Source organism: Notamacropus eugenii, chromosome 4 (genome assembly GCF_028372415.1).
Source record: "Notamacropus eugenii isolate mMacEug1 chromosome 4, mMacEug1.pri_v2, whole genome shotgun sequence".
Lineage (NCBI taxonomy): Eukaryota > Metazoa > Chordata > Mammalia > Diprotodontia > Macropodidae > Notamacropus > Notamacropus eugenii.
In genome coordinates this window covers 66,407,657-66,435,537 of record NC_092875.1, presented here as the reverse complement: position 1 = coordinate 66,435,537, position 27,881 = coordinate 66,407,657, and the positions used below count along the sequence as shown (strand labels likewise).

Sequence of the window (27,881 nt, the reverse complement as noted above, 5' to 3'; positions counted from 1 at the left end):
TATACACATGCATATATACACACTTATACATGCTCATGCACACACATATATATTCAACAGTAGAACCCTTGAAGAACTTAGTGAAATCAATAGCAATAATAGACATTTGGTTGTTCTGTATCATAATATTAATTGAGGTATACCTACATTATCTTCTCCTATAGAGTTACAGACCCAGTTTTACCACTAACCACTTACAGATTCTTGACCAAATCTCTGCTCCTTTCTATCAGTTTCTGCCTCTAGAATGAGGGATTTGGAGTAGATAATCTTTTGGGTTCCTTGTAGCTTTGAGATTATTTAATTCACTGTCCATACAGAGCCAGGCTTGCCTGGGGAAGCCTAGGGCACACCACATCTTGTACTTTGGGGTCTTTAAGCAACGTTATCCCATGCACCAAGGATCTGTGCTTGGTTCTGTGCTACTTAGTGTCTTCTCATAGCATCCGTCTCAGATCTGAGGAGAGCTTATAGGGACAGCTGACAAGCTGCATGATGGAGGGTGGCTTCACACAGAGTATGATGGGCTAGAACATTGGGCTGAAGCTAATCAGATGAAATTTGATAGGGGTGAGATGTGTGAAGTCCTATGCTTAGATGAAAAAATCAACCTCCCAGGTAGAGAATGGGGAACAGCAGTTCATGTGAGAAAGAACTGGGGTTTGAGTGGATTGTAAAGTGATATGTGGGAGGAACTGCATTGTAAGAAGATGTTAATAGGCTGAGGCATCTGTGTTAGGTGAGCAAGATGGAGAGGAGCCTCTAGTTCATGTTGTGTTCCCATTGGCTGAAGAAGCTGGAAGTGCTTAGCATGGACAAGAGAAGACATGCTAACCGACCTCACGTAGTTAGCTCTCCCCTGAACCAAGAACTAGAATTACTTTGCTTGGCTCCGGAGACACAGCCAAGAGCACTAGGTAGAGGTTACATTTTGAGCAAAGGTTGGGTGATCATTTGTGGAGCAGGTTGTAGAGAGGATTCCTGTTCAAATAGGGCTTGGAGAGTCCTCTGAGGGTTCTCCCATCTCTGTGACCCCATGTTACTTAACATAGTCTTAGGCATGTAATAGGGTTCAAGAAAATGTTTGGGGACTTGGCACCCAATAAACTGAGAGGCTGTGGTTGATACAGCGAGCTTGGAATTAGGAAGATCTAAGTTCAGCCTCGTCCCTTCCTTGGCACTAGCTGTGTGACCGTGATGGGCAAGTCGTTTAATTCTCTTTACAGTCAGTCAATCACGAAACATTTCAGTGTCTGCCTACTATGTGCCAGATACTGTGCTAAGTGCTAGGGATACATATATGAGAAAGAAGCAGTCTTTGCCATCAGTTTCCTCATCTGTAAAGTGGAAATAAGAATATATGTAGTGCCTGCCTCTGAGTATTTTCAGGATTAAATGAGATAATATCGTTTCCAAAGCACTATTTAGGTGTAATGTTGTGGTGGGATTCTGTCTTACAGAGAACTGGCCTATCAAATTGCTGAGCAGTTCCGTGTCCTTGGGAAGCCATTGGGCCTGAAGGATTGTATCATCGTTGGGGGAATGGGTATGTGAGCCCTGAGCCCGGCTATTCCCTGCATGACTCTCAGTTCGGATAGCAGAGAGCTGCCTTGGGGAAGGGTCTCTGTGGGGCCTGATAGTTACTGTCCTGCTTTCCCTTCCTTCTTCGGATGCCTACAGACATGGTGGCCCAGGCTTTGGAACTGTCCCGTAAGCCCCATGTGGTCATCGCTACGCCAGGCCGCCTGGCAGATCACCTCCGAAGCTCCAGCACCTTCAGCATCAAGAAGATCCAGTTTTTGGTGAGTCCCAGCCCTGTCTCCCTCAGCCCTGTCCATTTTTCCTAGCCTTGGGCCTCGGAGTCTCCAGTCAATACACAGGGACTTCCCATCAGGCCTTTGAGAAGCTGTCCTTACGTCCAGGATGGGGGTCTCCACCTCAGTGCACCTTCTGTTCAGCAGACGCTGGTTATGCGCTTGTTCTGTGCAGGCCCTGTTGACCTTTCTGCTGTGCCTCTGAGGCAGGTCCTCTGTCTTCCTCCCAGACTCAGGAGCTAGCTCAGGTGTCCTGCCTCCAAGAGAGTGGAGAGCCTAGGGATCCAGACTCCAAACCTGAGTCTTCTTCTTACATCACTTTTCACTGGACCTTTCTGCCCCTGCACTTCCTACTCTGTCAGTGGAGATAATGCTCTTCTGACACTACATAGGCCTATTCCAAGGAAAGTCCTGTGCAAACCCTAAGGCCCTGTAGAAGCTTGAGCCACCATCGTGTGACCCATCTGTTGCCAGGTGATGGATGAGGCTGACCGGCTGCTGGAACAGGGCTGCACCGACTTCACCAAAGACTTGGAGGTGATCTTTGACATCGCACCACCCCGGCGACAGACGCTTCTCTTCAGTGCCACTCTCACTGACACGCTAAAGGCTCTCCAGGGAATCGCCTCTAACAAACCCTTCTTCTGGGAGGCCCAGGCTGAGTGAGTGATATACCCTGTAAAGAAATGACTCCAGGCTGACACGGACCTGCTCCCCACCTCCTATTTCCTGACCCGATTCCCCCTTTCACTTACTCTGAAGGGCCATGTGCCAGATCTGGTCTAGTCTTAACTGCTTCTTTCTCATCTCCCTTTAGCTCCTACCTGGAGAGAGGAGGGAGGGTGGTGGAATGGAAAGAGTTCTAGACTGGGAGGCAGGACACTGGGTTCTGGGCTCCCACCCTGGTATGTCTCAGTCTTGCTGCTAACTTGACAGCAGTTCAGCTATGTCAGGAGAATCTGGGTGAATGAGGGAACTTGTGCCCCTTGGGGCCTCATCCTGGCTGCTCTGGGTGCCTTCCTAGGGGAGCCTCTTTTTCAGGCCCCCTCCTTCTGCCCCATCACCAGCAGAGCTGGAGGGAGCCAGGCCCCCAAGTGTCAGCTGTCCCCTTCGCCACCCTCAGGGTCCGCACCGTGGAGCAGCTAGACCAGCGCTACCTGCTGGTGCCTGAGAAGGTAAAGGATGCCTACCTCGTCCACCTGATCCAGACCTTTCATGATGAGCACGAAGACTGGTCCATCATCATCTTCACCAACACGTGCAAGTAAGTTGGGGGTGGGGGTCATAGAGGCCACAGCTGACCTCCCCATGGCTTGTCTGCAGCCTTCCTGATAAACGGTCACAACACTCACCATGTGGAAAACTCGCAAGGAAGGAGCAGAGGTGGGGCTTGAACCCGGTCCCCCAGCTTTGATTCTTCCCCCCTTAGTGTACCGTTTCTCTTAAGACTTTACCCTGTCACTGAGATCCTAGGGTACCCTCAGAAGGCTGGTTTTCTTCTTTTGAAGGACCTGCCAGGTACTGAACATGATGCTGAGGAAATTCAACTTCCCTTCTGTCGCACTCCATTCCATGATGAAGCAGGTAAGTTGTTGGTGCTCCTGGGCTCAGATTTCTTTTGGCTCATGGTGCCCTAGAAGGCTGCCCTTTCCATCAGGGCTCATGTGCCTGGGCCAGAAAAGTGCTCTCCTCAAACCCAGCCCTGTTTCCTCCTTTTCAAACTGCACTCTTAGTGGGGGTGGAGGCATCCAGAGATGGGGAGTGCGGCTCCACGAGGCATCACTTTCTCCCCAACAGAAAGCTCGTTTTGCTGCTTTGGCCAAATTCAAGTCTAGCGTCTACCGGATCTTGATTGCAACAGATGTGGCGTCTCGGTAGGAGGGAAGAGACCCCAGGCTGACTCCGTGCCTAGGGTCCCAGCCTCCCTTTCTTGGCCTTTCCCCAACATACAGACATGGGGCACTAGGGAGGGCTGGTTTGGGAGACCTGGTCTAAGGGCTGTAGGAAAGGTTTGGAAAGAGCTCTAGGTGGGGCCTTGATTTCGAGTACTGACCTGATCACTTAACTCCTATGACATTGGCAAGTGAGGGCCCTTTTCTGGGCCTCAATTTATTCATTCATCAAATAGGAATAATAATCCCTCCTTTACACAACTGTTGAGTTATTGGGGCTTCCATCCATCATCAAATGAGTGGCTGGATAGAAAGATGCTTTGAAAAGGGAATAAAGTGTTAGAAAAGATGTTTATTCTGGTGATAACAAGGTTCTCGCCATGCTATGACCTTCCCTGTTCTCATTCCCAGAGGCTTGGATATTCCCACAGTGCAGGTTGTCATTAACCATAATACGCCAGGCCTCCCTAAGATCTACATCCACCGAGTAGGACGGACTGCCCGGGCAGGTGAGCAAAGCAGGGCCTGAGGATGGAAACACCAGGGTGGGGTACTGGGGCTGGATCTCTTTTGAACCCCTCAGCCAGGCCTCTACCGTCCAGAATGGCCTTGGGCCATGGTGAGCAGTGGTCCCCAACAAACCTTGGGAGCCCTGCAGGTGCCAAAAGGGGAGAGAAAAGCCCCTTGGATTCCTGGACTGGAAAAGGCAGGGAGCAGAAGTGCCCACCTGTCCCCATTTGGTGACTCCTCTTGCCCTCCTCTCAGGGCGTCATGGCACTGCTATCACACTTGTGACTCAGTATGACATACACCTGCTACATGCCATCGAGGAAGAGATCAGTGAGTAAATGCCCTGTATCTGCTTGGGTCTGACTCCCCTGAGGGTGCCTGTAAAGGTGCCAACTTTCACCTTTTCCTGGTGCCCTGGATCTCTGGGGAAGAGCCAGGGCTTCCTGAATGAGTGCCCTCACTGACCTGATCCTTCCCTTGCTCTGCCCCCTGCAGAGAAGAAGTTGGACGACTTCAATGTAGAGGAGGCAAAGGTCCTCAAAATCCTCACTCAAGTCAATGTGGTCCGAAGAGAATGTGAGATTGTGAGTGGCCAGCGGCCGGGCAGGCTGGGAGGGCAGGGAGCCCTTGTGGAGCTGCCTGGGCTCAGCTTCTGGGTCTGACCTTTACCAGCTGGGTGAGCCTGGGATGGCACCTGTATGGCCTGTTTCTTCATTTATAAAATGAGATTAGATGAAAATGAGATGTTTTCTAGTCTCTTCCAGTCCTGGCTTTTGGTGCTTCTAATTCTGTCCCACTCTACTCCAAGGATGAAGACTCCTGGGTGTCTCCTTGGCCCCTGTCCCTGCCTTTCTAATGTTTCCTTCAACCCTTTCCTCCCTAGAAACTGGAGGCCACAGACTTTGATGAGAAGAAGGAGATAAATAAGAGGAAGCAGCTGATCCTAGAAGGGAAGGTAGGTGCCCTCGGACCGGGGGCTGGGGGTAGGGCAGGAGCCACATCTACCAGCAGGGGCCCAGAAGCAGGGCAGGCTGGCATGTGACTCGGCTCCACAGGACCCAGACCTGGAGGCCAAGAGGAAGGCAGAGCTGGCCAAGATTCGGCAGAAGAATAGGCAGTTCAAGGAGCGTGTGATGCAGACACTGCAGAAGCGGGCGGCCTTGAAACTGAAGAGGAAACGGAGGAAGCGGCAGCAGCAACAGCAGCAGCAGCAGCAGCAGCAACAGCAGCAGCCACCACTAACAGCCAAGGGGAAGAAGAAGTGAGGGCCAAGTCTCAACCCCTGCCCCCATCCCCGCCCCGGCCCAGAGCAAACATCTGGGGCCAGAATCCGGCGCCACCCTGTGCACAGTGTTGGGATGGGGCCCTGGCTCTAGCCACAGATATTCCTTTTGACCAATTTAAAATAAATTAAATTAAAATTAAGCCAAATTAAAATAAAAGTATTGAGTTCTACAGTTTATGAATTCCACACACACATGTACATGCCCTTCCGTGCTCCCTGGGCACTACTAGGGGCAGGACAGAGAATGGGGCAAAACAGGCACAGATTCTAGTCCAGTTTATCCCTGTGTCACCGTGGACATGTCTCTTCTCTCCAGGCATTAGTTTCCTCCTTTGGAAAATGAGTGATCCTGCTATTCCACAGGGAAGCCAAAGATGGAAACAAAAGTCTAGTGTATACGTGGATGCTGATTGTCTGGAGAATGCTGTCATCATAATAGCTTTCATTTTTATTGCACTCACTACGCATTGGAACCTTATAACATTGTGAAATAGAAGCTGTTGTATCCCCATTTCACAGTTGAGAAACTGAGGCAGCAGGGACGTGACTTGCCCAAGGTCACACAACTAGTTTGTGTCTGAGGTCACATTCGAACGCTGGTTTTCATGACTCTGGGCGCAGTGCTCTTCTAACTACTGTGCCCCCAGCTCACTGTGTGGATGGAATGCAGTATGACTTGTAGAAATGATAGGAATTGAGAAGCACAAGATGATTTGTACAAACAGACTGACAACATAAGCAACAGCAGTATAAATGAGAAAATCGTTGAAAAGGAAGCTAAGCTTCCAGGAATCCAAACCAGTACTGAGGCTAGAGATGAGGGAATGAAGAATGCCCGCTGCTCTTAGCAGCAGGGGGAGGCTGTCTCCAAAGGAAGAGTCACCAACCTCAGTTTTCTAAGGCCACAGAACATACTGTGATGAGGAGCTTGGCTCTGAACTTTCTGTGGGTCATGCACCTCACTGGCCATCAGACCTGTAGAGCCTATGGTCATACCCTTCTCTAATGGTTTTAAATGGAGAAAAAAATTACAAAGAAAATCAGTTCTCTTGAAATAAAGATGTAATTTTCCCCATGTTCTTGGACTTAAGGTTAAGAACGCTTGGACTAGAAGGTCTGCAATGTGTTTAGTTGTTCCAGTCTCCAATTCTGGGCCTGTCCCTTTTCTCTGTCCAATCCTGGTTTGGGAGTGACTGGGGAGGGAGCCTGGTTACAGCCCAGAGTGGCTTAAGGGCCTACCCAGGGAGCATGGAGAACACTGGCTTTCTTCTTTGTGGGAGGGGCTGGAACTAGCCCAGACCCCTTCTCTTCTAAGAGTGCCAATCAAGCTTCAGGAACCTTCTATAAAGATGTGGTGACTGGGTGAATAAACCTATGAATTGAGTAAGCAGCAGGCACAGAGGCACAATAAGTTTAGAAATTTAATTTCCCTGGACAGCCATTGCCCAGATACTAAAAAACCTACAAATCTGAAATCTCCCAAATGAACCCTCCCCTGGCACCTCCCCCCACCCCTGCCCCTTCCACATGTTCCAGAAGAGGAAGCCAGCTGCCCCTCCCAGCAGTTGTCCTGTCCAGTTCCTTCTACTCAGACCACCCTAATGGGGAGAAGAGCTGGAATTAGGGTCTTGCCCCTCACTGGGGACATCTATCCAGCATGGGGCATCCCCTTCACGCCAGCTTTAGGGGAATGACCTTCTGAAGCATTCAGGGCTGGCAGAAGATGGGTGAACTAGGTTCCTGCCCTTCTTCCCTTCCTGGGAGGGGCCAAAGCTCTTCAGGAATTCTCCAGTCCTACCAGTCCCTCCCACCCCCGATCCCAGCCCATCAGGACATGCCCCAGCCTGAAGGGTTGAGTCAGAGCTGAGCTTCCGGCCTGGGAAGTCTCTCCTCTCTCCTCCAGTGACTCAGATGCCTAAAGGCAGTCAAGCCTGGCTGGACAGGTTGGAGCTCTGAGTCCAGTCTCCCACCATGAGCTGGAGGAGCTGATGGAAGGATTGCTTTAAATAGAAAACTACAAGGAAAAAAATTGCAAATGTCCCACCCCCCTACAAAAGCCATTCCCCATTACCCACTACAGACCCCCCTCTTGGCCAGGTCTGGAGGCTTAGGAAAGCATCCAGGCTCTCCCACCCTGGGCCAGCTGCCCCATCCCACAGCTCATCATGGGGCACCATCAGCCAGCCGGGCCAGGCCCTGACGCAGCTCGCTCAACTCGCAGATCTTGACATCCAGGAGTTCAGTGGCCCTGAGCACCTCTGCCCGGGCTCGCTCCCGCAGTCCCCTGGCTTCCTCCAGGCTACGCTGGGTGCCTTGGAGCTGCCGCTCCATCTCCGCGTACCGACTCTCCAGCTCCTGAGGGAGTCGGGGAAGACATTGGGATCACTGCTTTCAAGAGGTATAAGGGGCTCCCCACCCCCCAACACATAGTCCAGGGGCACCTGGGGCAAATATAACAGGAAGGGATGTGGAGGCAGGAGCAGTTGCAGTCATAGGGTGCGCACATGGAGTCTTCCTCACCCCTACCAGTATCCCACCCTTGCTGTGCAGGGTTTCTCTAGGAAAAGATCTCTCTGGTCTAGGAGTCAGACCTGTGGGTCAAGTCCTGGCTTCTGTCACAAACTCCCTCTGGGACCTCAAGCAGGTCGCCTCTCCTCTCAGTCTTCCTCCCAGCCACCACTCCCCTCACTCGAAAGGTCCCCTACCAGTGACCTGTACTATTTCTGATTCATTTCTACTCACCCTGGTCCAATGGACACAGCACTGAAGACCTAACCTAACCTCTGACTCTTACTACTTGTGTGTCTTAGGACCAATCACTCTGGGCCTGTTGTCCTCTATAACACAGGAGCTGGGGAGAAGATGGTCTCAGAGGCCCCAGGTCTGGGACCATAGGATTCTTTGACATGCCCCCCCACCCTCCTCAGTTTTACCATGTATACAATAGGCAGACTGGACTAGATATCCATCCTCTGGCATCTTTCCAGCTCTAGCAAGGCTACACATAGATCAGTAACTAGTGCCACAGGAGGCAGGCATGGTTAGGAAACCCTTGGCCTCTCAGGGCCAGCCCCCTGGTTCACCTGAAGTTTTTGAAGGGCCTCTTCCCTTTCCCGCTCGCTCTCTGCTTCCCGATGGCTGCCCTTTTGGCTCTTCAACATCTGGATTTCCTAAGAGTGGGAGGGGTGGGGTTTGGGAGTCAGGGTTGAGGGTCAGGTGTCTGGTGCAAGGGTCAGAGGTCAGGGATGAAGAAGTCAGGGGATTAGAGAAGTAGGACGGACACCAGGGGAAAACTCTGTGGCCTGGGATCTCTGCCCAAGCTCACTGTGGTTTCCCCTCTGGGCCTCAGGCTCCCCCTCTTCGAAATGGGCATAACACTCATAATGTATGTGACCTATCTCATCAGGGTGTTGTGGGGTTTAAATAAGACTCAACAGAATGAAAGGGAAGCTGGGGAAGGCAAAGGTCACCATCCCACCCGCTGCTCCAGGCACACGCACCTCATCCTTTGTCTTAATCAGCACCTCCAACTCCTCCAGCCTCTGGCTCAGCCCGTCTTTCCCACTCTCCCCAGGTGTCTCTGAGGGTCCCTGAGCCTCGAGCTCAGCCACCTGCAAGGCAGAAGGTGCTGGGTCTGGCCTACTCCCCTTCAACCCCTTCCTCTCATTACACCCCCCCAATATCTGCCCATTCTGGTTCTGCCTCAGATGAGAAGCACCTTGAGGAGAGGGGCTATGGCCTGGGCTTCCCTGGCTTGTGGGGGCCCAGAGCAGGGCAGTGCCCACAATTCTTACACTGGGGGCAAATTCAGCAGAGTTGGTAGGGAGTGGATAGCAGAGGAGACAGGCTGGTACAAGGAGAATCAAGTACAGCAGGTGCCCCCTTAGGCACAGCTAACCTTGCCAGCCCCTGGAGGTGAAGTGGCAGCAGGACAGGGGTGGTCACAGGAACCAGAGAACTGCCATGGGAGAAAGCACACCTCTCCTGGACACTGACATCTTGGGGCAGAGTCCTGGCTTCCCTGCCTCAAGGGCTTCTCTGGGAATGATTCCAGCCTTGCCTACCCTGAGCCGAAGCCGTTCTGTCTCCTCCTGATAGGCCTCCAGCTGCTCCTTCCACCGTTCCACGTTGGCGTTGGCCTCACGGAGGGCGGCCACCAGCCTGTTGTTATTGTCCTGAAGGGTGAAGAACTCTGCTTCCCACTGTACCTCGCCCACGGAGCTGGGGAGACATGGAAAGCAGTGAAAAGTGAGCCCAGGAGGAGACCTGAGGGAGGGCACGTGTGTGAGGGTATGAGTGAATGTGTATATGAAGTGTATGTGTGTGTCAGGGGGGTACATCTGAGTGTGTGTGCACTTGTATGTGAGGTGTGTGTATGTATGTGGGGGGTAAGTGTGTAATGTATAATGTGTATGAAGGTCTTGTACATGTATGGATATCTGAGTATGTATATGTGTGTGTGAGTGTGAAGGGGTATATGCACGTATGGCTATCTAAGTGTGTGAATATATGAGTGTGTATATGTGTGTATGTGAAAGGGTAAGTGTGTAATGTGTATATATATAATTTTTCCCCAAAGTCTGGTCCCCCCAGGCAAAGAGTTGCCCCCTTACCCCTCTGACAGCATCTTTTTGAGCCGCTCCCGCTCAGTAGGGCCAGGGCCATCAGCACTCTGACTTCGGAACAGTTTATCCTCCCCCGGGCCATTGGTGCCAATTAGCGGGCTCGGTGGTACCTGATGAGAAATGGGACAGGTCGTGAATGGGACTCCCAATTCTGGCTCATTGGTGTTGTTGCATTCGTCCTTCCTTTTCAAAGAAGACCATGACATCAGAGAGATGATGACATGACATGTACTTGACTTTGTTTTGAGGGAGGCAGGGTTGAACTGGTCTGGAGAAAGAGGCAAAGGCAGGACTGGGCGTAAGCCCGAGAGAGTGAAGACTGATTCAGGTTCAGGCTGGAGAGCCAACCCCAGACAACAGCAGCCTTCCCTTCTAATCCAGGAGCCCAAGAGCTGGGTCAGCGAGCTCCTCAGTGGTTAGAGTCCTCAGCGGAAGATGGAAGGTGATCATAAGAGCCAGATATGGGCTTTGAGGGCTCCCCCAGTCCCATGCTGAGGCCTGGGGAGGCTGCAAAGTGGGGAGGGGACCAAGTAATGGGAGAAAGTCAGCAAGGGTGATGGCAGGGACAGAAAGCACCTTTGGACTTTGGTGTTTTCTGTCCATTAGAATCCTTGTTCTTACTGGGGTATTTCCCATTTTATAAAAATATCCATGTTATCTGAAGTCTAATGGCTATGACTGGCCTCCCCGCATCAGGGCACACAGTGGCAGCTGCTTAAGGTGAGGACATCTGACCTTGACAGAAGTGAAGACTTACCTTGCAATGTCAAACCCTTTTAAATGAAACAAAGACCTTAACAGCTCTCCACTCTGGGTTCTAGGGGCCCTCCTAGCTCTGATATTCTGTGTTCTAAAGGTCCTCTCAATTAGGATATCCTGTGTTCTAAGGACCCTCCCAATTATGATAGCCTGTGTTCTAAGGGTCTTCTCAGCTCTGACATCCTGGGTTCTAAGGCCCTCCCAATTATGACATCCTGTGTTCTAAGAGTCTTCTCAGCTCTGACATCCTGTGTTCTAAGGGCCCTCCCAGTTCGGACATCCTGGGTTCTAAGGGTCTTCTCAGCTCTGATATTCTAAGCACACTTGCGAACTTCTAGGGCACTTTGAAAGCTAAGATGACCCAGGGCTAGGATGGCTCATGCTTTCCAGTTCCCTGGGTATGGGTTTTCCTTCCTCAGTCAGACCAGGAACTCCCCAAGAGCCAGAACTATGCTTGGGTCTCTTTTCTCTCTCATAGACCCCAGCACAGGGCTGGGTGCTGTGAGCAGGGAAGGTTTGTCAGCTCACACTGAATGAGATCAAAGGGAAGAAAATGGACCAGTGTATGGGCTGTGGGGAGGTCTGAGGCAGCAGGAAATGAAAGGAGGGGAGAGTGAGCACATTATGTGGATCTCCTACAACAACACCAGCTCCCAACACCTAGGGAGGAGGGAGGGGCTACAGCTTAGCTCCTCCCTGTCCTCCCCATCCCACTCCCTCAAAGTAGGGGCCTGACCTGGTGGGAGGACAGGCCAAGGGCTGGGGTGGTGAGCTCCCCACCATCCTGAGACTTCTCCCGGGCCAGCCGGGCGGCCTCCTTCACCTCCTGGAACTTCTCTGCAAACTAGACATATGTAGGGAGGGTCAGTAGCCCAGGTCCACTGTAGCCTTCCCCATCCCTGGATCCCCTCTCAAGCTCAGGTCACCCCTTCCCTGCCCCCCAATGCATAGCCATAGCCCCTCACCTCTCCCAGCCTCACCCACTCTTGTCACTCCCCCCCAACCTCCCTCATCCCCAGACCTGGGACAGATGCTGCTCAGAAGCAAAGCCCAGCCCGTAGACTGTGTTGGCCCGACTGTCCGCCCACTGGCCAAACTTTTGGGAGGTCTTGGTAAAGGTCATGTTGGGGGTGACCGTGCTGTTAATGATAGCCTGGGGGAGAAGGAAAAAGGGAGGAATCGAGTCTGTCGAACAAGCAGTTTGCCTGTGTTCCCTGGGTGTCACAAGAACATGAACCCATTGTTGATGAAGCTGTAAGCTGATCTAACCATTCTGGTGGAACTATGCCCAAAGGGCTACAAAATATGCATACCCTTTGACCTAGCAATATCGCTTCTGGGACTGTATCCCCAAGAGATCATAAAAATAGGAAGGGCCCCACATGTACAAAAATATTTATAGCAGGTCTCTTTGTGGTGGCCAAAAACTGGAAATCAAGGGGATGCTCATCAGTTGGGAATGGCTGAACAAGTTGTGGTATATGAATGCAATGGAATACTATTGTGCTATAAGAAATGATGAACAGGTGGACTTCAGAGAGGCCTGGAAAGATGTATATGAACCAATGCTGAGTGAAGTGAGCAGAACCAGGAGAACATTATACACAGTAACAGCCACAGTGTGCGAGGACTAATTTTGATAGACTCAGCCCTTCTCAGCAATGTAAGGACCGAAAACATTTCCAAAGGACTCATGATGAAAAAAGCCATACACATCCAGAGAGACAACTATGGAGTGGGAACATAGAATGAAGCAGACTACTTTCTTTCTTATGTTTCGTTGTGTTTTGTTTTGTTTTTCTCATGGTTTCTCCCATTCGTTATAACTCTTCTATGCAACAAATCTGGTGTATAAATGTATTTAATAGGAATGAGACACCATGTAAGACTGCATGTTGTCTTGGGGAGGGAGGAGGAAGAAATTTAAACTTATGGAAAACTGAAAACAAATTAATACATTTGTAAAAAAAACAAAAACAAAACTCAGAGTGTGTGTGTGTGTTTTTGTATCTGTGAATCTGCGTCTGTGTATGTATGTATGTCTGTGTGTATATGTCTGCGTGTGTGTCTATATGTATGTATGTGAGTGTGTACCATAGCTGTCTACCTGTAAGCTCTGAGGGCCAGAAGCTCTGACTTGGGATACTGAAACTGTTCCCAAATGTGACTACTGAAAAAAACAGCCCTGCTTATTTGTGCATGACAAGCAACTGGGTCTAGATGTGGACCTTGGAAAGGAAGATACCTGTGTCTAAGCCAGTGATGTGGACAAAGGTTACGGCTGGGGCAAGAAAACTGTTCCATAAATTTCAAGTTGGAAAGGACCTCTCTTCACTTTACAGATGAGGAAACCAAGGGCAGGAAAGTTGTGACAATTGTTTGGTTTCAGGGTTGGGGAGGAGATGGGGACACGGACACACACACACACACACACACACACACACACACTCACACACCCAGGAGTCACAGACCTTGGTCCCACCCACACTGATAATTCGGTACACGTTCCGGGTGGCATCATAGAAGTACGAGACGGTGAGGGCATGTTTGCCTGCGGGTATCCAATTGCGTTTGGTTGCTGGGTCGATTTGGAAGACATGGGCCCGAGTGCTGAAGAGGGGTTGCTCCCTGCAGAAGAAGCCAGCTCAGTCATGGGGAGGTGGATGGGCCAGGGAGGGTTCCAGTTCCTCATCAGGGACATCCCAGAGGTGAGGTGGAGGGGGTATGGAGAATTGGGGCCAGGGGTCTTGGCTTACCTTGTGGACATTGGTCAGGCTGGAGCAGAGGAGCCGAGTAAAGGGGCTCAGGGGGAGAGGTGAGAGCTGGCTTATGGGCCTTGGAGTTCAAGTCCCTGGTGGGGAGAGGAGTCTACATGAATCCAGAGAGCCAAGTACAGAAGGAACCTGCAAAGGCATCTAGGGCCAACCTGATCGGGAATCCTCCAAAGAGGGGGAACCTGGCACCTCCAAAGGTTCAACCCTAAGTTGGAAGTTGGAAGTTTTTCTTTACATCAGACCAAAGTCTACCTCCCCACAAAGTTCACCCTCCCAGTTTTGTGCTCTGGGGCCAAGCAGATTAAGCCTTAACCGTCTTCCCCAGGACCAGCTTTCAAGTCCTTAAAGTGTTGCTCTCCACTAAATCTCCTCTTCAGGCTAAAGAACAATCAATCTACAAGCATTTACTCAGCCCCTATTACTCCTAGATTCCTTTAACTGTTCATTGGATGGCATGACATACTGGTACATATTTAACAACAGGCTCTCCAGGGGGAAAAAAGTACTCACAACACACTTTTTATATTTTGTCTCCATTATGTCCATTACCTCCATCACTTCAAGTATAGATAATCAACAAAGCAAAAATCAAGCACGTCCTGATTTGTAGCCTTTGTCAATTTCTTAGAAGCAAATTATACTGAAAATTTACCAACTGGCTGGACAGCAAGCAGGTAGGAGCTGTCTCCAGCACTCCCCTGTTGCAGTCTTTTCACCATTCTGGTTGCCTTCTTTTGGACTAGAAACTCCCAGCCCGGAAAGCCCCTCCCTTTTCATCCCAAAACCATTCTCTTGAGGTACCCTGGCACAGTAGATTTTGGGGTCAGTATCTCAATTTGAAAGCTGCCTCTGCTACTAATTACTAATACGACCTTGAATGAGCCCCCAAGAGGCCTCAGTTCCTTATTCTGTAAGTTTAGATAGTTGGGCTGGATGACGCTGTTGTCACTCCCTAAAACGTAAGGCCTCCAACCCAGGTCCTGGAGACCAAGGAGACTGCCCCAGGACAAAGTTCATCCTGCCCCCTACACCACATCCCCCCCCCCACAACACTGACTAACACTTGGTTGTTCATGGATCCTCCTTCAGCCAACCAACACACAAGCCCCACAGGCTGGCAGGGGAGGGAGGAAAAGTGAGGCAGAGCCTAGGGGTGGTCCATGAAGTATTCCTCCCTTCCCCTAACTACAGGGCAGGGATGGAGAGAGACCAAAAGCTCTGAGGGCCCTGTGGGGCCTAGTGAAGCAGTAAAGACAGCTAGCTGGCCTAATCACTTTCATTCAACACTTATAAAACCCTTCCTTATACCTCAGACATTCTACAATGCTGATGGGGCCCTTGAACCTGTACTATAGGTTTTATAGGTCCTGAGCAGAAAGATACCACAGAAACTCCCTCATTCAACCCCCTCATTTTATGGAGAAGGAAATAGACCCCTGAGATATTAAGCAGTTGGTCAAGGTCACACAGGTGATAAGGCATATACAAAGAACTCAGTCCCGGGTCCTGATCTTAAATCCAGCATTCTCCTTATTACCAGTTTTCCTGCCGGAACCCAGTTTGGTAATACCACCTCCCCCACCCCCAGCACACACATATACACATGCAAACACACCCACAAACCTGCCGCCAGGGTCTAGGCAGGAGAGAGAGGGGCTTAAATTGGCTAAAGCCTGTGGGTCCTGTGAAGAGAATGATCCCAAGGGAGTCTGGGGTATTTCAGCCTGATTGAGGATTCCCTTCACCCAAACCAGACCCTCTTTTCCCTTCCCTGCCTTCCCTCCCTCCTTGCAGCTGTGCTGGTCACATGGGCACAGCCTGAAACCGGACCCCCTTCCGCCCCCACCTTGGGGGGCAGCCAACCCCCATCCTTGTATGTTGCCACCTCCAACCCCCACCCCTTCCTGCTTTCTGCTTCCTGTCAAGGTTTCCCAGAAGGAAATACTGAACTGAGACCCCTGTCTATCCTACTCCCCCTTCCTTCAGGCTCCCTGGGAGCTTTCCCACCCCTGGTGTTCCCAAATGAATCACAAAGCCAGGCTCTTCCCCATCTGGGCTCCCCATCTCCCCTCTCCCCCACCAGTGCTCCTGGCAGGGCTGGTGAAGTTGGCTGCTGAGCAGGGTGAGGGGAGCTATCCCAAAGGGCAGCAAGCCCCATCCCCCTCTCCCAGCTGGCTTGAATCCACTCCCAGGACTCTCTTTGGCTGTTCAGTTGTTTTGAAAAAGTTCTTTGGGGTCAAAAGTCAGATCAGCTGAACTGGGACAGAAAAAACACATATAGAAATCAAGAGACCTAGCTGCTAGCTCTAGCTCTTCCAGTCACTTGTTGTACGGCTCTGGGTGAGTTCCTTCCTTTCTCTGGGCCTCAGTTTCCCTTTCTGTAAAATCAGGGTGTTGGATGAGAGTCCCTTCCAGATCAGGCATTCTGCAGTTTGATACCCTCAACCACAAAGAAGGTAGGCAAGGGGGAGATCTAGGGGTCTACTCATTCCAAACTCCTAGAGTTTTGACACAATGTACCAGGGGGTCAGGGAGCTAAAATCCCCCAAGAGCCCACAACCCAGTATGGAAAGAGAGTTCATGCTGGGAGATCTGATTACCCTGGGCTGGGGTCAAGCTCACAGCTTCCAGGAGCCCCTGGAGTGAAACCCTTTTTCTCAAGGCTCAGGGTCATAAGGTCCTAGATATTGGGGCACCCAGTTTCCTCCTCTCCTGACACCTGGGCTGGGCACAGAGGGGGTGGTGCCCACAGTGGAGTTGGCAAGTTGAGGCATACAACTCGCCCTGGGCAGAGGCGTTCTCAAAGATGGGGGAGGGAAGGCTGCTTCTCGTAGTCCCCCCACCCTGAATCGCCCCCAATCCAACGTGCCCAGGCTTAGGACGAGAAAGTGTCTCAGAACAGGGGGCCTCATGCTGCTTTGGTTCCCCCTTTGGCTTCTTACTTCCCCTACTGTAACGGGGACTCCCCCTTGCTTCCTAAGGTTTTCCTCTAATCTTTAGCCATAGAACTGGGGACCCTTATTCAAACTGCCCCTCCATGTTCTCCCTTATCTTTTAATCCTGGGACTGGGAACTCTTCTTCTTCCCGAGGCCCCCCTATCTTCTCTCTTATCTGCAACCCCGTGGCTGGGAACCCTGCCTCTCTCACCTTCTTCTTCACCTCCAGCTCTGTAGCTGGGGACTTTGACTCTGCCTGGGTCCCCCCTATTTTCTTCCTCATCTCCCCCGTGACTAGGGATCCTTACTCTGGGTCCCCCTATCTTCTTCCTCATTTTTAATCCCGGGGCTGGGAGCCTTTACTGTTCCCAAGGCACCCCCCCTCCCGCGGTCTTCTCCTTCATCTCCAGCCCTGGAGCTAGAGACCTTGACTCTGCCAGGGTCCCTCACCTCCCTCATCTCCAGCCTCGAAGCTAGATAAGGAGGATGGGAGGGGGCGCCTCTCCCACCTCGGTCTCCCCAAGCCTCTCCCTGCTCCCCAGCTCCCAGGAAGGGCTGCGCCCCCTCTGTATCCGCGCCGGGCTGGGCTGAGAAGAGCCAGGCTGGTCCCTGGGGCAGCCAATGCCCCGCGCTCCCCACCCCCCACCCCCGCGCGCCTCCAGACCCGGGCTGCCCCCGGCGCCCCAGCCCGCGGCACGAAGGCGCAAACTTTGGGGAACGCCGAGGGTACCCCAGTAGGCTGGCTCACCCGCTAGCTGCCCCTGCCCGTGCTGCCCGGACCTCCCGCTGGCCAGGCTCCCGTGCGCTCCCGGCACCGCGTCGTTCCAACTTCGGGCCGGGGCTCCGAGCGCGCTGCGCCCCCGGCGGGCGGCCTCAGCGCCGCGCCCTGCCCCGCGCCGCCGCCGCCTCCGCCGCCGCCGCCGCCCCGCAGTCTTTGTCTTCCCGGAGCGCCCGCCCCAGCCCCAGCTCCAGCCCCAGCCCCAGCTCCAGCTCCCCAACGCCTCCGCCTCCGCCCGCGGCCGCCAGCCCCATAGCGGTCCTGGCCCCGCGCTGCCCCCCCGACTTTATCTGTCTGCTCTCGGGCCCGCTCAGCGGCGCCACCTGCAGGACACCCGAGCCCCGCCCCGTGGGGACCGGTCACCTCGTGGTCAAGGCTGGCTCCGCGTGGCGCGGCGTAGCGGGCAGCCAGGGGCGCCGCGAGGGCGAGGAGGAGGTGCGGAGGCGGCGCCTCCCGGCTCCAGCACATGCCACAAAGACAGCCACAGCGATACATTGTATCGAGAGAGCCGCGGGGAAACACTTACGCAGTGCCGGCCACATAGTAGGCGCGTCGTGTTTACTGGCTGACTGAGAAAGAGACCCTGCCCCGAACCCTTCAGTCCCAACTTTAAAGCTCCTACTGGGTGCTTGGAGCTCAGGAGGCTACTGAACATGTGGGTGTCCTAGGGTACCCCTCAGCTGTAGACAGTGCCATGCCCGCTTTTCAAAGCGCTCCCTCTCTCTCTCTCTCTCTCTCTCTCTCTCTCTCTCTCTCTCTCTCTCTCCTCTCTCTCCTCTCTTTCTCTCCTCTCTCTCCTCTCTTTCTCTTTCTCTCTCTCCTCACACTTCAGTGTCACCGGAGGCCCACGAACCCCCTCTCTCCTTTATCTAGGCTTTACCAGGACACAGAATTGAAACTCCACCCTCCGGCCCTTAATCGCACTGAATCCTGTGTCCCTTCTCAGCTTCCTGTATGTCAGTATCAACTCCCTTACCCAGACTGCCAGTTCCCTGGGAAAGGGCCCAGAAGAGCTTTGGCTTTGGAGTTGGAGGACCTCAATTCAAATTCCTTATATTCCTGATGCTTTCTGGGTATCAGGTTCCCCCTCTGTAAAATGTTCCTATCATATTAGAAGGTCTCCTCAGATCCCTTGTAGCTCACTCTTAACAATTTTTCCAACTTCCTTTCCTCCACAGTATGGCCACTCTGGGCTGGGCTGGTTGGGGCCTCTCTGACTGTATTTTGGAGGTCCCCTTCCCTCCCCCCAAGATCCTGTGCCTTTCCTCCTTCCTGCTGCTGCTTAATGCTTTCCTTGCTCCTTTAATTTTTAACAAATTTATTTAACAACTGTGACATACAAGTGGAGGCCCTGCCCTCTTGGGCTCACAGCCTCAGAGGGAGGAGAAACCTAATACGAGAGATAAAGTGGACTGCAAGTTAAGGAGGAGTGGTCTGCTGGAAAGAGAGTTGGGTTCAGAAGCAGAACTGGGCAGGCCCTGTGGAGGCCACTGAGTGACTGTGGGCAAGTCATTTACCTTCTCTGAACCCCCATTAGTGAGGGTCGGGGTGTCTACCTTCCATATCCCAGATGAGATGATGTATAGAAAGCTCACTGAAAACCCTGAAGGGCTACAGCTCTTAGGTTAGAAGTAATTTATTAGGACTTTGGCCCAATAAAGAGGAGGGTTCCCTAGTGGGTTGTAATTGGGCCCCCTGCCCCCACACCCCTTCAGACTCATTTCTGTTTTTTCTGCTCTCCCAGAACTACAATGACTTCTTTTCTCCTTATAGATTATTAATACCATTCTTTTTTTCCTGACAAGCAAAATGCTTCGGGGAAAAGAGCTGCAGAAGGGACTCATAAGGAAGGTTTATAGACTTATGGTGTACTGCAAAGCATAACGGACTTGAGTCTACAGGATCTGGATTCAAATCCTGACTGCCACTTACTGCTTCTGTCATCTTAGACAAGTCACTTCAGGGTTGGACTAGGTCCCTTCCCTAGGGAAGGCCTGATCACAATCCCTTGGTGAGGTCACTGTGGACTAAGGAGACCCTAAGGAGACCCCTTCTGGGTGCTAGTTTTCCTCTTCTGTAAAATGAGGGGACAGTCTGTTCCACCTCTGTCACAGGGTTGACACGGGCAGATTAAGCATGACAAAGGCTGTAGATTTGAGCTATGTTGTGTGCCCTGGAAAATGCTAGCCACTATCTCTAAGCAAAAATTCTACTGAGCAGGGCCTCTCATCACTTTTTAATGGGTTTTGATGAAATCTGGTCCGTGGGCAGAGGTTACAGAGATATGTGATTGCATTGAGAGAGGCCCACGGTTCACAGAAGCCTCTAATTTTAATTTGTTTACAAGGGGTATTTTTAATTCTTGACAGTGTGGCTTTTGGGGAAGATCATTTTAAATTTGCCCTCCATGTTTGCCTTCCCTGGTCTCCGTATGACACATTGCTGAAATCAGGTTCTTGTCCTGATTCCATCTGTAAGGGACTTGAGTAAATCAGTGGCCTTCTCTGGCCCTCAGCTTTCCCTTCTGTGAAACAAGCACATTCAATAAAGGATCTCCAAGGTCCTTTTGGGTTCTGCTGCTAATATAATTACTTTAAGATATCTGGTCTGATCTAAGCCTTTCTCCCTCTCCCTACACACCTGATCTATTGCTAACTTTTGTCTAGTCTACTCACACAAGACATCTCCCATCTGGCCTCTCCACTCAGTCACTGCCCTGCTTCAGACACTCATCACCTCTCACCAACAGTATGCCAAAATCTGTCTTCTGTGTTCTTTGTTCAAGGATGCCATCCAACTCTGACTTACAGTAATCAAAAACACTGTCACAAGTCTGTGAGACATGAATTACAACTGGAAAATATGTCAACTCAAAAAGACAAGCTCAGGGGACCCCTTAATACCCATTACAACCAAGGCCCAATCCTGCCCCCAAATCCCATCCTTAAAAACTCTTCACTTGATCCTTCCATCCCCTCCAGCAATCACCTATTCAAGGGCCAGGACCCTGTGACCCTGATGAAACATGTGGCCCTCTAGGTCCTCAAGTGAGGCCCTTTGACTAAATCCAAACTTCATGAACTTCCTTTTATTAAGGGGATTTGCTCTGTGAAGTCTGGATACAAAGGGCCTCACTTGAAGACCTAGAGAACCACATGTGACCCCCAGGCTGAAGTTTCCCCAGCCTTGGCCTTTGATCCCTTTCAAAGCCAAACTCCTATAAAGTTGTGCCCACTCCTTTGTTGGCCCTTTGGGATCTGGTTTATAACATGTCGATGTAAACTGCTCTCTCCAAAGTCACTTAATGATCACTTATTTGTTGAATTCGATAGTCTTTCCTCAAGCCTCACCCTTGTCTCCCTTCTCCCAGCCAGTGACTCTACTGACCACCGTTTCCTCTTTGGGGATCCTTTTCCTACTACCTCTTGCCCCTCCACTACTCCTCATTCCCATCCGCCCCACCCCTCCCATGGCGGTGTCCTCTGTCTCTGCACAGCTCCCGGGGGTCTGCTCTCATCTTTATGTCAAAGAATCCGAGGTCTTTATATCCAGAATTATTCTTACTCTTAAGTATCACCAAAAGTGGAACAGCCAGATCCAGCTGGATCAGAGAATCAGAGAATCTGCACCAGAAGGGCCTTCAGAGGCTCTGTGGTCCAACCCCCTCACTTTACGGAAGAAGAAACCCACTCAGAGAGGTTGTGCTTTGTGCTTTGTCACACAGCTCTGAGTGCCAGAGGTGAGAATGAGGCTAGGTCTTCCTAACTCCCAGCCCAGAACTCACTAGCATTCCAAACTCGACATGTCCAAAAGGGAACTCATCATCTCTCCTCCCGCCTCTGCCTGATTTACCCCCTTCCTTCCTGACCGTCACCCAGGTTCACATCCTCAGTCTTCTCCCTGGCCTCTCCACATCCACTTGTTAAGTTTTGTGCAGTCTACTCACACAAGCCACCGGCCTCTCCATGCAAGCCGCCATCACCTCTCACCTGGACTGTGCCCAAAGCCTCCTGACTCTTTGCTCCCAGGCTCTTTCCTCGCCAGACGGTCCATTCCCGCCAGCAGCCACGTGGTGATTCATTCAGCATAGGTAAGACTAGGTCACTCCTAGTTTGGGGACTTCCGATTGCCTAGAGCATTAAATACAAAGTGCTCTGATTGGCTCTTAAAATACTGCCCAATCTGCCCCCATCTGCCTGATTGGGCTTCTTGGACGTGACATGCCATGTCTCATCCACAAACGTTTGCACGAACCACCCACCCTGCCCTCCTCACCTCTGCCTCAGTCAGTCCTTAGCTTCCTTTTAACTTTGCTCAGGGGCCACCACCTCCTCCAGGAAGCCTGCGCTAATCTCCTCTCCACTGCTATTGCTTTCCCCTGCCCCCACCCTGGGAAATTACTTTGGATATTTTTTTAATTTAATTTTATTGCATTAATCAATAAACAAATTATTTATTAAGAGCCTACTATGTGCCTGGCACTGTAGGTTCCAAGGCTATTAAAAAAAAGGGTGAAATGAAATAATGTTCCACACTCTCAAGGAATTTATATTCTATGTACATGGTCCTCCTGCCCCACCCCCCACCTGCCAGAGTATAAATTCCTTCATGGCAGGGACCTTAGTATTGCTTTTGTATTTTTATTAGGTATGAAGGAAGAAGGAAGGAGGAAAGGGAGAGAGGAAGGAAGCAAGGAAAGAAGGAGGGAAGGAAGGAAGGAAGGAAGGAAGGAAGGAAGGAAGGAAGGAAGGAAGGAAGGAAGGAAAAGAATCAGGAAGGAAGAAAGGAATAAAGGAGGAAGGAAGGGAGGGAGGGAGGGAGGAAGAAAGGAAGAAGAGAAAAAAGAAGGAAGGAAGAAAAGGGAGAGGAGAGGAAGGGAGGAATTTCTCCTAGCTGACGTTCTGTGATCTAAGGGCTCTCCCAGCTTGACATTTTATATTCTGAGGTCTCTTCCAGCCCTGACATTCTATATTTGAAAGTCCCTTCCAACTCCAAGGATCTGTGACTCTGTCCTATGATAACCACAAGCCCAATGGGTAAGGCAGAGCAGGGAGCCAGGTAACTGCCTCTTTCAACCCTAAAGAACCTTAGTCTCCTGCTCATATCTCATTCAAAATCACTTTGAGTGAACTGGCCTCCTAGCTTCTGGTGACTGTGTGTGCCAGAGGAACAACAAGGAGAACTCTATTTAATGTCTCAAGTGTCTAGACTTCTGTAAGAGGGAAGCGAGTCAGCCCTGGGACTCAGAGTCTTCACCTCTGGAGGGAGAGAGGTTGGGGGTCCTCCTTTCTGCCATATCCCAAGATCACATGGAGCTCATTCCTGCCTGCAAACAGAGCCAAAGTAGAACAAATGGCATTCTGCATTTACAGAGAATTTGGATGAACAACCCGGGCCTGGGTGCCACCAAAGCGAAACATCCGAACATTGTGGGTAATGAAAAATACCATCTGTGCATAGTGGCTTTTCCTTAACACCAAAAAAAAAAAAAAAAAAAAAAAGTCCTGTGTTGGAAATGCCATCTTACAACAGGGTAAGGGATCAGCTTGCATCTCAGCCTGGTGCTCAACTGTCGCTTGGCAAAGGGGTCAAGGTGGGGAACAGGTCCCAAAAGAATCAGTTTCATTCAGGAGGGGTGTTGCCTGTAAGTTGGTCTAATCACACAGATTTCAGATTCACTGGGATGTCATCTCTTTGAGGACACAGTTTGATTTTTGTCCTTTTTCCCTACGTAGCACCTGAGAAGTGCTATCAATGGAGCACAAACTTTACAGACAGGATCCAGGTTCAAATCCTGTCCCACCACCAGATCACAGACTTAGACCTCGAAAGCACTAAGGTCTGGAGTCAGGAGGACCTGAGTTCAAATCCAGCCTCAGACACTAGCTGTGTGACCCCTGGGCAAGTCACTTGACTTTGTTTGCCTCGGTTTCCTCAGCTGTAAAATGAGCAACTGAAAAACACTCAGCAACAATAACAAGACTTCAATCTTCATTGAACTGAACAGAATTTCCTAAGAGTTACAGCTATCCCCCACTGGAACAGGCAATGCCATCCTCCCAAGTTGCTCAGGCCCACAATCTTGAATTCCTCACCATCTCCCACCTCCCGTGTTCAAGTCATTGTCAAGGTCTGGTATTTTACTTTTGTAGCATCTCTTGAATATGCTCCCTCGTCTCCTCTAACTCTGCCACCCCCCAGTATAGACCCTCATCTCACTCCTGGATCATTGCTATGGCCTACTGGGGAGGTGGGGGGCGGGGGAAGGTCTGCTTGCCTTGAGTCTCTCCCAACTCCAATTTATTCTCCATTTAGCCTCCAAAGTGATTTTCCTAAAGCACAGGTCTGACTATAACACTCCGCATCTCAATAAAGCCCAGTGGCTCCCTAGTGTGTCCAGGATGAAATACAAGATGTCCTGGTTGGCATTCGAAGCCCTTTATAACCTATCCCCCTCCTACCTTTCCAGTCTTCTTATACCTTATACTCCTCAAATTATATTCTTTGATCCAGTGACCCTGGCCTTTTGGCTGTTCCACAAACAAGACCCTCTGTCTTGACCCTTTGGGCATTTTCTCTGGCTGTCCCCCATGACTGGAAGGCTCTCCCTCCTATGCTCCCACTACTGACCTCCTTGGCTTTCTATAAGTTCCAACTAAAACCCCACCTCCTCTGGGAAGGCTTTCCCAGCCCCTCTTAATTCCAGTTCCTTCCTTCTTTTAATTTTTTCCCATTTATCCTGTCTAAAACTTGCTTTGCATATATTTTTTGCATGTTGTCTCCCCCATTAGATTATAAGCTCCTTGAGGGTAGGGGTTGTGTCTTTTGCCTCTTTTTGTATCTCTAGCACTTAGCACAGTGCCTGGCACATAGTAGCCATTTAACGTTTATTTATCGATTGATTAATATAAACCAACCTCCCACCTGGTACTAGAATCTCCTCCAAAAATTCATTAGTAGTGACTGCTTAGCCACTATTTGAACACTTTCATAATTTATGGGAAGCTCACCATCTACCAATATTCTATTGTTAGATGCTTAAAACTGTTGGAAAGTCTGTCCTCAGGCTGAGTCAAAATCTTTCTCCCGTAGCTTTTCCCCGTGGGTCCTAATTCTGTTCTCACCAGTAACACAGAATAATAATATTAGTTAGAATTTATATAATCTTTTAAAGTTTACAAAATGCTTTACAAATATCTCATTTTACCCTCACAACAACCCTAGATGGTAAATGCTATTATAATCCTTATTTTAGAGATGAAGAAACTAAGGCAGACAGAGGTTAAATGACTTACATATCTAATATCTAAGGTCTTTCTCATGCCAGGTACAGCACTCTATTTTTATCCCCAACTGCACATAAAAAAAAAAAATACTTTTTAACATTCATTTTTTAAAAAAATTTTGAGTTCCAAATTCTCTCCCTCCACTCTCCTCTCAATGAAAAGGCAATTTCATATAGATTGCGTGACATATACAGTCACGCAAAACACATGTCCATATTAGTCATACTGCAAAAGAAAAAGTAGATCCCCCCCAAAAAAAACCCAGGAAAAAGAAAGTTAAAAAAAAGTCTGCTTCAATCTGTGTTCAGACTCCATCAGTTCTATTTCTGGAGGAGGATGGCATCATGGATCCTCTGGAATTGTCTTGGCTCATTGTTGGTTGGTTGTTGTCCTATGTTCTTGAAGAGGACCAAAATGACATCACCATGATAAACTCAAGTTTCAGTGTGTCCAACTGTGTGTGATCAGACCAATATGAGCTCAGAATGTTCTGCCGCAAGTTGGGTACAGATAGTCCATGTGAATATTTGGGGTGGATACTGCAAACTTGCTCATCCTAGGTTTACTTTGTGCTACCTCAATCCTGCTTTGCTCATAGAGTACAGCACCCTTTCTGATGTGGGCATGCCATGCTGAGTGTCTGCTATGTTGCACAGTCAAATCCAAAGTTCTTGAGAGAGACTTTGAGAGTGTCCTTGTATCGCTGCTTCTGACCACCATGTGATCATCTGCCCATGTAAGTTCCCCATAAAATAGTCTTTTTGGCAAGCATACATTTTGCATTTGAACAACGTGGCCAGACCATCGGAGTTACACTCTCTGAAGCATAGTTTGAATCTTGATAGTTTAGTTTGAGGAAGGACCTCAGTGTCTGGTACCTTATCCTGCCAGATGATCCTCAGAATCTTTCTAAGACAGTTCAAATGGAAGTGATTCAGTTTCCTGGCATGGTGCTGGTAGACTGTCCATGTTTCACAGGCATACAACAATGAGGTCAGCACAATAGTTTTGAAGACCTTCAGTTTGGTAGTCAGTCTTCTCTCCCAAACTTTTCTTTGGAGCCTCTCAAACACTGAGCTAGCTTTGGCAATGCATGCGTCAACCTCATTGTCAATGTGTACAGTAATGTGTACTACCAAGGTAAGTGAACTTATCCACAGCATTCAAAACTTCTCCATTTGTTGTAACCGATGGTTCCACATATGAATGTTGTTCTGGTGGCTGATGGAGCACCTGTGTTTTCTTGGTGTTAATTATTAGACCAAAATTAGCACAGGCAGCAGACAATTGATCCATACTTTGTTGCATCTCAGCTTCAGAGGCTGCATTGAGTGCACAATCATCAGCAAACAGAAAACTATGCACCAACACTCCCTCCATGATGGTCATATACCTGAGAGCCAGTGTGGCTTCAGAAAGGGCCAAGGAACAGTCAATATGGTGTTTGCTCACCGACAACTCTAGGAGAAATGCCAGGAGCAGAACAGAGGTCTGTACACAACATTTGTAGCTCTGACCAAGGCCTTTGACATTGTTAAGTCGTGAAGGCTTATGGAAAATTATGTCAAAAGTTGGTTGCCCAAGAAGTTCATCAATATTGTATGTCAATTTCATGATGACATTTGCCTGGGTTCTGGATAGTGGACGATGCTCTCGTGCCTTCCAGTCACCAGTGGAGTGAAACAGGGCTGTGTGCTTGCTCCCATGCTTTTTAGCATGATGTTTTCAGTCATGTTGTCAAATGCTTTCAATGAGGATGAACATGGCATCAAGGTCAACTACTGTACTGATGGTAAGTTCTTCAATTTGAAAAGGCTACAAGTCAAGATCAAAGTGGATCATTGTATTGCTGAGGAGAGTAAGTCATTTACAGTTGATCTTGCACGATATTGCTGTTACTTTGTACAATGATCTCCTGATTGTGTTCACTTCATTTTGTATCAGTTCACTTATATAAGTCTTCCCTAACTTTCTGAGAATATCCTGCTTGTCATTTCTTATAGCGCCATAGTATTTCATCACAATTATATGCCACAACTTATTCAGCCATTCCCCAAATGATGGGCATCCCCTCGATTTCTAGTTCTTTGCCATCACAAAAAGAGCGTTGGTGTTTCGTTTTGTTTTTTTAAAGCACCCACGTCCCATTGTTGGCCCATCTGGAATAAGCAGTCCACTAAAACCATAGGCCCTTTTCACATGAACTGCTGTCTAGTCACACCTTCACTGTTCTGTATTTGCAACTTTACATTTATCTCCCTCAGGTTTTATCTGGATACTTACTGCCTACTCTTGGAGCCCATAGAGATGTTTGTTCCTGAGTACCCTAAGTATCTGTTAGCTCTCCCAGTTTCTTATCATCTGTAAACTTGATAATGGCACTGAAAGTGAACTTGTCAAAGTCACCCACACAGAGCTCTCTTCCCTGGGGCAACATCAATCTCTTTGATTTATGGTTGCTGGGACAGTCCTCTGCTCTAGTCTGCAATGAAGACTGCCAAGGTCAGTTCTCCCCACATAACAATGGATCCCCTCCCCTCTCATTTTCTCTAGAAAATTGCCCTCACAATAATCCCTTCTCTCTCCTCTATCTTCAATCTCTCCCTGTCCAATGAATCACAGAATTTCAGAGTTGGAAGGGATCCCAGCATCTGGTCCAACCCATTCCAAAAAGGGATCCACATAGTCAAGTACCTGACAAACGGCTGTTCAGCCTTTTCTTGAAGATACCCTAATGGTTCTCCCTGCCTCATGATTCTCCCCATTCCAGTCCATACCAGCCATTTCCTAAAGGGCAGTCGGACCCTGTCACTTCCCAACTCAATAAACTCTACTGGTTCTCTATGACTTCTAGGATCAAATATAAACTTTCCTGTTTGGCATTTCAAGCCCTCTATGACCTTTTCAGCCTTCTTACACATTGCACCTTTTGCACTCAGTCTGGTCCGGTCCAGTCATACTGACCTTTAATGCTCCTCACACACAGTACTCCACTTCCTGTCTCCATGACTTTGCACAGTCTGTGTGTGAAATGCACTCCCTTTTTTAACTTTTAGAATCCCTAGCATGGTTAGCCCAAGTACTATCTCTTACATTCAGCCTTTAACACCTCCTCATTGCACCTACTTTATACCTAATTTGCATATACCTATATGTAAACATAGGTAGCTAGGTGGTTCAGTGGATTGAGCACTGGCCCTGGAATCAGGAAGGCCAAAGTT

The 27,881-nt window shown here is 49.8% G+C and overlaps 2 protein-coding genes and 1 long non-coding RNA gene across 8 annotated transcripts in view; 2 read left to right on the top strand and 1 right to left on the bottom strand.

Annotated features, from left to right (window-relative positions):
* Positions 1-5,658, top strand: part of DDX49 (DEAD-box helicase 49) — a 16,949-nt gene extending 11,291 nt beyond the window's left edge. For both annotated transcript variants that reach the window (XM_072601594.1, XM_072601595.1), the window contains exons 3-13: positions 1,461-1,546; positions 1,681-1,802; positions 2,289-2,476; positions 2,938-3,078; positions 3,323-3,398; positions 3,612-3,688; positions 4,118-4,215; positions 4,472-4,546; positions 4,712-4,800; positions 5,100-5,171; positions 5,272-5,658. In XM_072601594.1, coding sequence (XP_072457695.1) covers positions 1,461-1,546; positions 1,681-1,802; positions 2,289-2,476; positions 2,938-3,078; positions 3,323-3,398; positions 3,612-3,688; positions 4,118-4,215; positions 4,472-4,546; positions 4,712-4,800; positions 5,100-5,171; positions 5,272-5,481 — 1,234 coding nt within the window. In that variant the 3' untranslated portion in view covers positions 5,482-5,658. The remainder of the gene's footprint in view (positions 1-1,460; positions 1,547-1,680; positions 1,803-2,288; positions 2,477-2,937; positions 3,079-3,322; positions 3,399-3,611; positions 3,689-4,117; positions 4,216-4,471; positions 4,547-4,711; positions 4,801-5,099; positions 5,172-5,271) is intronic.
* Positions 2,288-17,489, bottom strand: HOMER3 (homer scaffold protein 3). 4 transcript variants are annotated; one of them, XM_072601602.1, is made up of 12 exons: positions 17,345-17,489; positions 15,953-16,037; positions 15,283-15,341; positions 13,642-13,736; positions 13,357-13,513; positions 11,907-12,038; positions 11,622-11,729; positions 10,115-10,236; positions 9,566-9,722; positions 9,002-9,112; positions 8,585-8,671; positions 2,288-7,856 (listed from the first exon to the last, which is right to left on the bottom strand). In XM_072601602.1, exons 4-12 carry the CDS (start codon positions 13,650-13,652, stop codon positions 7,665-7,667), a joined length of 1,077 nt encoding a protein of 358 aa, XP_072457703.1. In that variant the 5' UTR covers positions 13,653-13,736; positions 15,283-15,341; positions 15,953-16,037; positions 17,345-17,489; the 3' UTR covers positions 2,288-7,664. The 4 variants fall into 4 exon arrangements, with proteins under 4 accessions (XP_072457703.1, XP_072457704.1, XP_072457702.1 ...); XM_072601603.1 differs by lacking the exon at positions 15,953-16,037 and having other exon boundaries at positions 15,275-15,341; XM_072601601.1 differs by lacking the exon at positions 15,953-16,037.
* Positions 15,907-27,881, top strand: part of LOC140499755 (uncharacterized) — a 25,887-nt gene continuing 13,912 nt past the window's right edge. Inside the window, exons 1-4 of one of the 2 annotated variants that reach the window (XR_011965530.1) lie at positions 15,907-15,999; positions 21,253-21,464; positions 25,259-25,396; positions 26,925-27,162. This is a non-coding gene — a long non-coding RNA (uncharacterized lncRNA). The remainder of the gene's footprint in view (positions 16,000-21,252; positions 21,465-25,258; positions 25,397-26,924; positions 27,163-27,881) is intronic. The other variant, XR_011965531.1, reaches the window with a different exon arrangement.

Bases quoted from the DNA above. Each gene is read 5' to 3' on its own strand.
- HOMER3 (XM_072601602.1), bottom strand. The intron at 9,723-10,114 runs GTAAGGGGGCAA...ATGTCTCCCCAG, and splicing joins AAAAAGATGCTGTCAGAGGG to CTCCGTGGGCGAGGTACAGT. The intron at 8,672-9,001 runs GTGCGTGTGCCT...TCCCACTCTTAG, and splicing joins TGATTAAGACAAAGGATGAG to GAAATCCAGATGTTGAAGAG.